The sequence below is a fragment of the Eleginops maclovinus genome, chromosome 16 (genome assembly GCF_036324505.1).
Source record: "Eleginops maclovinus isolate JMC-PN-2008 ecotype Puerto Natales chromosome 16, JC_Emac_rtc_rv5, whole genome shotgun sequence".
Taxonomy (NCBI): Eukaryota; Metazoa; Chordata; class Actinopteri; order Perciformes; family Eleginopidae; genus Eleginops; species Eleginops maclovinus.
The window spans coordinates 24,576,324-24,587,089 of record NC_086364.1 but is presented as its reverse complement, the minus strand read 5'-3'; the positions used below and the strand labels follow the sequence as shown (position 1 = coordinate 24,587,089).

General features: G+C 49.5%; 1 protein-coding gene across 2 annotated transcripts; it reads left to right on the top strand.

Moving 5' to 3' along the window:
• The first annotated feature begins 348 nt into the window (after positions 1-348).
• On the top strand, positions 349-10,164 carry utp18 (UTP18 small subunit processome component). Of its 2 annotated transcripts, XM_063904732.1 has the most exons (15): positions 511-529; positions 804-925; positions 1,202-1,471; positions 2,017-2,153; positions 2,305-2,400; positions 2,646-2,707; positions 2,829-2,914; positions 3,046-3,171; positions 3,304-3,478; positions 3,578-3,678; positions 7,920-8,010; positions 8,175-8,298; positions 8,398-8,572; positions 8,685-8,827; positions 9,185-10,164. In XM_063904732.1, the coding sequence occupies exons 3-15, from the start codon at positions 1,265-1,267 to the stop codon at positions 9,207-9,209; spliced, it is 1,548 nt and encodes a 515-aa protein (XP_063760802.1). In that variant the 5' UTR covers positions 511-529; positions 804-925; positions 1,202-1,264; the 3' UTR covers positions 9,210-10,164. The 2 variants fall into 2 exon arrangements, with proteins under 2 accessions (XP_063760801.1, XP_063760802.1); XM_063904731.1 differs by having other exon boundaries at positions 349-925; positions 1,245-1,471.
• Positions 10,165-10,766: the final 602 nt, after the last annotated feature.

Sequence of the window (10,766 nt, the reverse complement as noted above, 5' to 3'; positions counted from 1 at the left end):
TACCTGCTCTATACTTCACCTGGTTAACTTGGGAACAACAGCTGGAGTTATACTTTATACTGCAGAGGGATATGGTAAGATGTTATTTAAAGGGCAGTGTTTAGTATGTATGTATACGTTAATTTATCTTTATCTTTATATTAGTTTTAAGGGAATAAATGTTTCCTCGGCCAACACAGACTCCAGTACCTGTACCGGCCTATGGATGTAAACAGACTGGATCCAGCGGGAGGTTCATTCCTCTGAAGCTGCTCACATGAAGCCCAAAACAGAGCGCCTGTAGATCCAGAAAGAACCCGGATGTGGGCCGACAGAGCATGCGCAGTGGAGTTTTCCCTTAAGGCCCGCTTCCGACCTCCCGCTCTGTCAGTCAGATGAGAAGAGTGACAAAATGCCTCAGGATTAAAAATGTATCGACTTTTATAACTTTTAAACCGTGATGGTTTAAATAAGGGAAATAGTAGAGTTCATACTGGGGAGTTTATGTAGCTAAAAACAATGACCCGCTGATTTACAGACGTCTCTTTCCGTAAGTCAATAGGGCAAAGTGAAACCGTTTGGCCGCTAGGGACACTCAGAAACCTGCTTCAGCAGCTCTTCGGGATGCTTTTAATTGGTTTACTTTTGCACAAATTGACTAATTACTTGTATAATTTCATGTCATTAATAAGAGCAATACATACTGGGACATTTTTGACATATCTTTGCTAAATAAAACGCAACACCGGAGCTCTAGCTGTGAAGCAGTGACGTCAGTGACCACCGGGGGGCAGGCTTTCATTTTCTCCCCGTTCTGAGGTCAGGCTCCCGGAAGCACACGAGGAAAACACCACGGTCCGCATGTGGAGCTGCAGACATACCGAATAACAGACTGAAAATTCACTTTAATCAAGACGACTCGCACCAGGACGACTTGAACCAGCAGGTGAGTGCACGCACTTCCTCTCCTCACACCTGCTCAGGTTAACTACAGGAGGATCGGTAGACACTAGAGCCCCACAGACCCATTAAACCACTGATCAACATGAGGGGCGGGGGGCACAGATTCCACACCGTTAGCTGGTAAACATGTTACTAACAGGACCCAGGGCAGAAGACAGAGTCTGTGAGGGTCTGTTCTGTAAGGGGTCTGTGGTCTGTAGTCTCCAGGTAATAAACGGGGTCAGTGACGGTAGGCCTACTCTACGTGTGTCTGCACCAGGAACACCAAGAACCTACTCTAACCCTGGTCCTGGTTCTGTTAGGAGTCTGGTTCTTATCCAACATGGAGGAAGTAATCCAGCTGCCGCAGCCCCGGCCCCTGAAGAGGAAGCAGCCCCGGCCGGAGAGCTCCGACCCCAGGGAGGAGGAGCGGCGCCGGCTCAGGAACGTGAGCCGGCTGGCGGTGCTGGGGGGGCAGGACCAGTCGGTGAAACTGCTGGAGGATCTGCTGTTCGGGGGCGAGGAGGAGCTGGTGGAGAAACTCGAGGAGGTAAGACCCCCCCACCGGACTGCTTTATGATGGTTCCATGTGGTCTCAGAGGAGGGCCTGCGGGGTCTCTGCTGCCTCCAAACCTAATGTGGTCTTCAGGGGGTCCAGATACTGGTCTGACCACAGGTCTGATCCCGGTCCGGCTCAATGGACTCTTCAAATTCTGACTTTATCAGACAATTTCTTTTCAGAACTTTGATCCTTTTTTTTCTCAGTTTGACTTTTCTTTTTTTTATCCGACTTTTCTGAGAACTTTAGGAAAAAGAGATCATTTATTTTGAATTCTCACTTTTTAAAGTTTTGTGACTTTTCCCAGAATTTTGTCTTGTTTAGATTTTCTCTCATAACTTGGATGTGTGTTTAGTGTGTGTATGTGTGTGTGTGTGTGATCTACAGGTGTGTTTGATGTGAGGTCTGAGATTCCTGCAGCCCTTTAATGCATCACCATCATCCCAGGTGATTTCAGACAGCAGGGGATGCTCAGAGCTTCCCTCTCAGCTCACTCAGCTGTGTTTTCCTGCTCTGACATCACTTCCTGTCCGCAGGTGGATGAGGAGCCGACGGTCGTCTCATTGCACGACGGAGACGATGAGTCCGGAGAGTCAGAGGACGAAGGGCGAGCGAAGCCAGCGGCAAACCGAGAGGCGGTGTGGATCGACGAGGACGACAAGCGGGAGGAGCAGTGAGTCTTCTTCTGTGGTGTCTAACTGAGTCTTCTTCTGTGGTGTCTGACTGAGTCTTCTTCTGTGGTGTCTAACTGAGTCTTCTTCTGTGGTGTCTGACTGAGTCTTCTTCTGTGGTGTCTGACTGAGTCTTCTTCTGTGGTGTCTCAGGGTGGACATGAAGCATCGATTCCGCAGAGACCTGATCCGAGGAGACGCAGAGGAGACCCTGAGCAAACAGAGACTCCAGCAGAGGATGAGAGAGCAGTGAGTAACACACACACACACACACACACACACACACACACACACACACACACACACACACACACACACATACCCGAACCCCTGCTGATGGTGTGTGTGTGTGTGTGTGTGTGTGTGTGTGTGTGTGTGTGTGTGTGTGTGTGTGTGTGTGTGTGTGTGTGTGTGTGTGTGTGTGTGTGTGTGTGTGTGTGTGTGTGTGTGTGTGTGTGTGTGTGTGTGTGTGTGTGTGTGTGTGTGTGTGTCAGATTTCAGAAGTCAATGGGAGGAGCACCCTCGTGGGCAGACAGCAGCGTGAAGAAGAAGAACGGTAGGAACAGTTTAAACTCTTTAACGATCAGCTGATTAAAGCAGAACCTCCCCCTCTCTAAATGGTGTGTCTTGGACCTGCTGCATCAGGAGCGCTGTGATAATCATGCTGTGTCCTGCAGCTGATGATGAAGAGGAGGAGGAGCTGATGAGGAGGACGGGGAACTTCGTGGCGTCTTCCGAGCGTCTGCCCGGCAACATCCTGAGGGTCAGCAGCTCCTGGGAAACATCTCACTATCCCTCTTTATTGAATTACGGGTCTTTAATGAGTTAGACGTTGAATCTGCTCCGTGTTGCCGGGCAGATTCTCAGAGATCATTAATAACTCTCTCTCTCCAGATGAAGAAGTGCCTTCACGCCAACGCAGCCCGCCCCTCGCCGGACGCTCTCACCTCCGTCCAGTTCCACCCCAATGCTCAGGTCGTCATGGCCGCCGGCCTGGACCAATCACTGAGCCTGTTCCAGGTCAGACACACACACACCTTCTCACCACAGCGTCCGTCCTTTGATATTTTTAACAGAAATCTCTATGCTTCAGCTTAGCCTAGCTTAGCACAAACACTGGGAGCAGATCATGTGATGTGTGTGTGTGTGTAGGTGGATGGGAAGTCGAACCCTCAGATCCAGAGCATCCGGCTGGAGAAGTTTCCGGTCCACCGGGCGGCGTTCAGCCAGGACGGTGAGACGGTGATCGCCACGAGTCTGAGGAACAAGATGTTCTACCTGTACGACATGATGGAGGGCCGAGTAACCCCCGTCACCTCCGTCAGGGGTCAGCACACACTCACACACACACCTGAATGCTAGCAAGCTAATGCTAACCGTCGTAGTTCACTGTGTTGGCGTGCTAACGGCTGGAGGTGTGTCTCAGGTCTGACGGAAGCGCGGGTGAAGGAGTTCTCCGTGTGTCCTGAAGGAGGCGCTCTGCTGCTGAGCGGGACCAGAGGCTACCTGCACCTCCTCACTCTGAAGGTCAGAATCAGAAAACCTTTAATCGTCCCACAGTGGGGACATTTTCATTATGAGAGCAGAAAGAGCCAACACATCTTAATATCACACCCAAGATACTCAAATATACACACAGTTTACAAAATACACAAAAATAAAACTATAGCAGCCAGATTTGTGTTGCACAGTTATTAAACATCAGGGGGGGTTATAGTCAGTGAGGTTATATGTGGGGGGTATACCGGGGGCCATGCTGGTTATAGAGTTGATCGCTGCAGGAAGGAAGGACCTGCGGTATCTCTCCCTGAGACACCGCGGGTGCAGCAGCCTGTCACTGAAGGAGCTGCACAGTGCGGACAGGGGGTCCTGGAGGGGGTGGGAAGACAGCCTAGCTGCCATTCTCCTGTCTCCCACCGCCTCCACAGGGTCCAGAGGAGTCCCCAGGACAGAGCTGGCCTTCCTTATCAGTCTGTTCAGTCTCTTCCTGTCAGCAGCTGAGATGCTGCAGCCCCAGCAGGACACACCATAGAAGATGGCTGATGCCCCCACAGAGTCAAAGAAGGTCTGGAGTGCCCCCCGTCCCCCCTAAAGACCTCCGTCTCCTCAGCAGAAAGAGGCTAAGCTCTGTCCCTTCTTGTAGAGAGCCGCAGAGTTATCGGACCGGTCCAGTTTGTTGTTCAGATGAACACCCAGGTACTTGTAGGATTCCGCAATCTCTATGTCCACTCCCTGGAGGGGGGGTGTTGGCACCGTCTGAAATCCACCACCAGCTCCTTGGTCTTCCCTGCGTTGAACTGGAGGTGGTGCCTCCGGCACCAGAGGATGAAGTCCTGCGTCAGCTCCCTGTACTCCCTGTCATCCTCGTTGGAGATGAGGCCAACGATGGCGGAGTCATCAGAGAACTTCTGCAGGAGACAGGTCGGCTCGTTGTAGGGGAAGTCTGCAGTGTAGAGGGTGAGGAGGAACGGGGCCAGGACCGTCCCCTGGGGGGTCGGCGTGTTGTAGGGGAAGTCTGCAGTGTAGAGGGTGAGGAGGAACGGGGCCAGGACCGTCCCCTGGGGGGTCGGCGTGTTGTAGGGGAAGTCTGCAGTGTAGAGGGTGAGGAGGAACGGGGCCAGGACCGTCCCCTGGGGGGCCCCCGTACTGCAGATGATGGTCTCTGATTGACTCTCCCTGGTCCTCACGTACTGTGGACGGTCGGTAAGGTAGTCCAGGATCCAGGAGTTGAGGTGAATCGATTATCCACGTCTACGTTTCAATTTTCACAATAAAGGCCAACACACTGCCATCAGGACGAACGTAAAGAGGCCGCAAGAGACGTACAGGTCAGCGTTTCTGATTATTTATTGCGTGAAGTTCGTGCAAACAGGAGCGTTCTCGAAAAACAATGAGCAGTATGGACTGCCACAACATCGATGAGGAAACATACTGCAGGCTTCTGGCTGTTTCACACATTTCACACAGGCAGGCGATGGTTACACAGTTTGAAAATAAAACTTAAAATTCACTTGAGGACTAGCCCACATACAAATAGGTTGAACATATTTCACTGAGCCAACACGCAGGATCGCTACAGTCCCCACAACAGACCGTGGACCAGAACACACTGAGTCTGCCCCCTCATAGCTGCAGTGCCGCTGTGATATGGGAACTCACGGTCGCACAGCTTGCATACCACTTTGTCCTTCTCCATAGTTTTGCCTTCAGCCCAAAATCCGAAGTGCTTCCATATGGAACTCCTCCTGTGATTAGGGGTTATCACTCTCTCATGTCGCGCAGGTTGATCGCCATTGCCCTCCATTTTGCGGCCGAGCACTGAGCCGCGGCAGCCGACTCTCTCAGGCTGTTTCCGGGGCGGGCAGTTGGTGGGATTGACTTTTTAGCCCTCGCATGCCTACTGCACTTTCAGGATTCTTTTCTTTCTGCTTGTTTGTGAGTTATGTTAATAATAATCATAATGAAATAAAATATTTTATATTTGTTTAATTCGTTAAAAAATAAGTTTTTTGTTAAAAATCGATTCCCTCTTTTCGTTTTCGAAACGTGTGTTGGTCGGTCCAATCGATTGTACAACCGATTCTCGAACGTAAAGTGACAGCCCTAGTGGTGATCCCCCCTGGTCTCCCAGGAGCAGGGGCTGGATGGTGTTGAAGACACTGGAGAGATCAAAGATCCTCACAGGGCCCCCAGCCTTCTCCAGGTGGGAGAGGGACCTCTGCAGCAGGTAGATGACAGCGTCATCCACCCGATGTCAGGCTGGTAGGCGAACTGCAGCGGGTCCATTGATGGTCTCACAAGGGCCGAAGGTGTCCAAGGACCAGCCTCTCCAGGGTCTTCATCAGCTGCAATGTTAGCGCCACCGGCCGGTAGCTGTTCACTTCCTTGGGGTGGGGGTCTTTGGCACAGGTACCACACAGGACGTCTTCACAGTAGTGGTACCCTCCCTTGCTTCAGGCTCGGGTTGAACAGAAACTCCACAATCCCACACAGCTGGTCCAAGCAAGATTTCAGGAGCCTCGAGCTGATGCCGTTGGGACCCGCTGCCTTCCGTGCCTTACACCTCTGCAGCTCCCTCCTCACCTGGTTGGTTGTGAGGGACAAGGTGCCGTCCGCGGGTGGGGGGGGGTTGTGGGGGAGAAGTTACAGGGGCAGGTGTGAAAAATGTCTGTGAGCCGATGGTCGGGGGCTGGGTGGAGGTGGGACAGGTGACATTTCCAGGCAGTGGGGACAATGGGGACAATGGGGGGTGCAGCAGGGGGGAATGTGTCGGGGGGGGGGGGGGCTGACTGACTGACTGACTGATCAAACCTATGAAATCAGGGCCCTCCGGCACCACCTCCAGTTCAACGCAGGGAAGACCAAGGAGCTGGTGGTGGATTTCAGACGGTGCCAACACCCCCCCTCCAGGGAGTGGACATAGAGATTGTGGAATCCTACAAGTACCTGGGTGTTCATCTGAACAACAAACTGGACCGGTCCGATAACTCTGCGGCTCTCTACAAGAAGGGACAGAGCTTAGCCTCTTTCTGCTGAGGAGACGGAGGTCTTTAGGGGGGACGGGGGGCACTCCAGACCTTCTTTGCACCTTTCTTTCTGGGAGTCTGGCCCTGTGTTTAGTCAGAGATGGTTCCTCTGCTGCAGCTGTTCCTCCATCCTCTTCCTGTAGCTGTTTCCTCTCTCTGATCTTCCACCTTCAGCTCCTCTGTACCACCTTCAGCTCCTCTGTTCCACCTTCAGCTCCTCTGTGCCACCTTCAGCTCCTCTCTGCTGCCTTCAGCTCCTCTGTGCCACCTTCAGCTCCTCTGTTCCACCTTCAGCTCCTCTGTTCCACCTTCAGCTCCTCTCTGCTGCCTTCAGCTCCTCTCTGCTGCCTTCAGCTCCTCTCTGCTGCCTTCAGCTCCTCTGTTCCACCTTCAGCTCCTCTGTTCCACCTTCAGCTCCTCTGTTCCACCTTCAGCTCCTCTGTGCCACCTTCAGCTCCTCTGTTCCACCTTCAGCTCCTCTGTTCCACCTTCAGCTCCTCTGTGCCACCTTCAGCTCCTCTGTGCCACCTTCAGCTCCTCTGTTCCACCTTCAGCTCCTCTGTACCACCTTCAGCTCCTCTGTGCCACCTTCAGCTCCTCTGTGCCACCTTCAGCTCCTCTGTTCCACCTTCAGCTCCTCTGTTCCACCTTCAGCTCCTCTCTGCTGCCTTCAGCTCCTCTGTTCCACCTTCAGCTCCTCTGTTCCACCTTCAGCTCCTCTGTTCCACCTTCAGCTCCTCTGTACCACCTTCAGCTCCTCTGTGCCACCTTCAGCTCCTCTGTTCCACCTTCAGCTCCTCTGTTCCACCTTCAGCTCCTCTCTGCTGCCTTCAGCTCCTCTCTGCTGCCTTCAGCTCCTCTCTGCTGCCTTCAGCTCCTCTCTGCTGCCTTCAGCTCCTCTGTTCCACCTTCAGCTCCTCTGTTCCACCTTCAGCTCCTCTGTTCCACCTTCAGCTCCTCTCTGCTGCCTTCAGCTCCTCTCTGCTGCCTTCAGCTCCTCTCTGCTGCCTGATCTGAAGGCCCTCTTTTTGTCCTTCAGGAGAGCCTTTATCTCGGGGGTAATCCAGGGTGTGTTGTTTGGAAAACACCGTACAGTGGGTAGGATGTGTTCCTCACAGAACTTGATGTAGTCCATTATGCAGTCAGTCAGGCTGTTAATAGGTGAAGGTGAGCTGCCCCCCCCCCCTTCTTAGCACTTTACTAACACTCAGAGGCCCCCCCCCCCCCTCATCTGACCTGCAGACCCGGGAGGTCGTGAGCAGCCTGAAGATCAATGGGGAGGTCAGCGGCGTCGCCTTCTCCCCCGACGGCAGCAAGGTGTTCGCCAACTCAGGTGAGCACTTCCTATTTCAGAGACCTGAGTCTGATCCGTTTCCTGTTACCTGCTGTCCATACACTACATACTTCTCCTGATGCATTGTGGGAGTCCACTATAGAGGATTCAGAGAGCACCATAACTGTGTGTGTGTGTGTGTGTGTGTGTGTGTGTGTGTGTAGCGGAGGGGGAGGTGTATGTGTGGGATCTGCGAAGCTCTCGATGTGTGTGCAGGTTTTCTGATGAAGGGTGTGTTACGGGGACCTCCATCGCCGCCTCCAAAGACGGACGCTACCTGGCCTGCGGGTAAGCCCCACCCCCAATGCACACTGCCCTCTGATTGGCTGATAGCTTGAATTACGACCTCGTTTATATTTATTAACAGTAATATCTGTTGTTGTTTAGGTCTCAGTCGGGCGTGGTGAACGTGTACTCTCAGGAGGCGTGTCTCCGCTCAGATAAGCCCCGCCCCCTGAAGGCTGTGATGAACCTGCTGACCCCAGTCACAGCGCTGACCTTTAACCCCTCCTCGGAGATCCTCGCCATGGCATCCCGCAGCGAGGACGAGGCGGTGCGCCTGGTGAGGAGTCACTGGAGAGCAGCTTCCCCTCAGAGCGTCTTCAGACTGTTGTTGTAGTTATCATTATTATTATTATTATTGTGGTGATATTAACCCTCCCCCTCCCCCCCAGCTGCACCTCCCCTCCCTCAGTGTGTTCTCGAATTTCCCGGTCTCCAAGAGGAAGATCGTGTACCGTGCCGCCAGCCTCGACTTCTCCCCTCACAGCGGCTTCTTCTCATTGGCCAACAACAAAGGACACGCTCCACTCTTCCGGTCAGCCAATCAGCTGCTTTGTTTACTCTTCACTCATGATACAGCTGTGATACCTGTGGCCACTAGGGGGGGGGAAATCCTCCCCAGGTTTTCTCTGAAATATCAATCGTTTTTGTTCCAGATTTAACAAGTTATTAATAATATTTTAGAAAATCAAATGAAGAAATGTTCCAGTATTGAACATCAGAATTATATTGATTTATAGTTATGGAAACAACCCCGATGGTGAACATGTACAATAAAGTAGATTTTATTGCACATTTTTTTACTCTATGTTTTCCATGTTATATTATTTCCTTAATGAATATTTGAATGTGTTTTCTGTAGCTTATATTTATTCTGTGTGTACCTGTGCAGGTTGATGCATTACAAAGACTTCTGAGCGGCCGGACTCGGCTCCGTCTGAACGCTGACAGCTTCCCCCCCTCAGGACCTGATCTGTGCCGCAGGGGTCTCTGTGGGTCTGTGAGACCTCAGAGAGCAGCACAAACATCCTGTTGATTTGTATTGTATTAATTCATCTTTATAAAGAAACTATAACCGTTCAGCCTGCATCTGTGTGCTTTACCCAGAAACAAGGAGGACCAAGAAGAAGCAGGGGAACTGTTAGCCTAGCATAGCGTAGCCTAGCCTAGCTTAGCTTAATTAAAGAGAAAATTGACTTTGCTCCGTCAATTAATTTAACTTGCATGTTTATATTAGTGGACTGTTCCTATTATCTCATACCTTTTGACTTTAAGTACTTTAGTCTTAAATGTATAAACAGGAGAAATCCAGGAGCATGTAGAACATCTGATTCATGGAAATGAAAACCTATTTTGAAGTTAGCCCAGAGATTTTAGAAAAGAAATCTGTATTTTTTAAACTCAAAAAGAACAAAGTATATATTTTCAGATTTTGAAAGAAAAGTCTGAATTTGGAGAAACAAAGGTCTGCTCTGATTGGTTAGCTGGCCCACTGATTGTTTCGATATTCCCAAAAGAATCCTGTTAAAACATGGTGCGTTCAGGGACTCCTTGGACAGTTTGCAGTTGTCCTTTGGTAAACTTGTTATTCAGATTATTCCGACACCACCTGAACACAGCAAGAGTTTTGCAACACAGATGAATAGATTCGGCCAATCAGAGGCCGGGAGGAGCCACGCCAAACTGGATTCACCACCTCACACTCACACACACTCACCCATCAGGAATGTCCTCAGATGTAAAGATGAGATCTGAATAAAGTTGAACTTAATCTGAGATTTGAGATTATTGTTTGTAAGAAGTAGGATTAATCTGAAAATACAAACATGTTGGATGCATTGGAAATAAAGGATCTCTTTTTAGTTACTCTTAGACGGCTTCATGTTTGAAGTGTTTCTAGTCGTTCTGGTTTTCATTAAAAACACTTATTTTTTTCATTTAAGTTTAAAATATATATATTTTAAACTTAACTATTTCTTAAAACAAAACAATATTAACACTTAAATAAAAGATGGCTTTCATTATTTATTCGATGTACTGGATGATAATACTGAATACATTTTCATTTATTTCGTTTTATTTATTATTTTATTACATTTAAATAATCAAGAAGAAATCAGTAAGTGATTTATTTGTATTGTTAGATGTTTTAAAACATTGCTAAAAATATTCAAATAAAATAAGTTTAATACCAAAATTAATTCTAATAATTCTTTAATTATTAAATACAAATAAATAAATTCATAATTAAATGGAAAAACCAAGACAATAAAAACGTATTAAATGGTTTATATTTTTTTGCTTTTATCTTTTGCTCCCACTCATTTTCAATTAGTAACCCATTAAACCCAATATCACAATACCACTAATTAAATACATATGATGAGGGTAGTGATGACTGTGCGCTGCAGGTATTGGAGGTATGATCAGTCTGAGTCTGTTAAAATAATAAAGCAGCAGAACAAACATCTACC

Bases quoted from the DNA above. Each gene is read 5' to 3' on its own strand.
- utp18 (XM_063904731.1), top strand. From the start codon at position 1,265: ATGGAGGAAGTAATCCAGCTGCCGCAGCCCCGGCCCCTGAAGAGGAAG. The intron at 2,401-2,645 runs GTGAGTAACACA...TGTGTGTGTCAG, and splicing joins CAGCAGAGGATGAGAGAGCA to ATTTCAGAAGTCAATGGGAG. The intron at 3,679-7,919 runs GTCAGAATCAGA...TCTGACCTGCAG, and splicing joins TGCACCTCCTCACTCTGAAG to ACCCGGGAGGTCGTGAGCAG.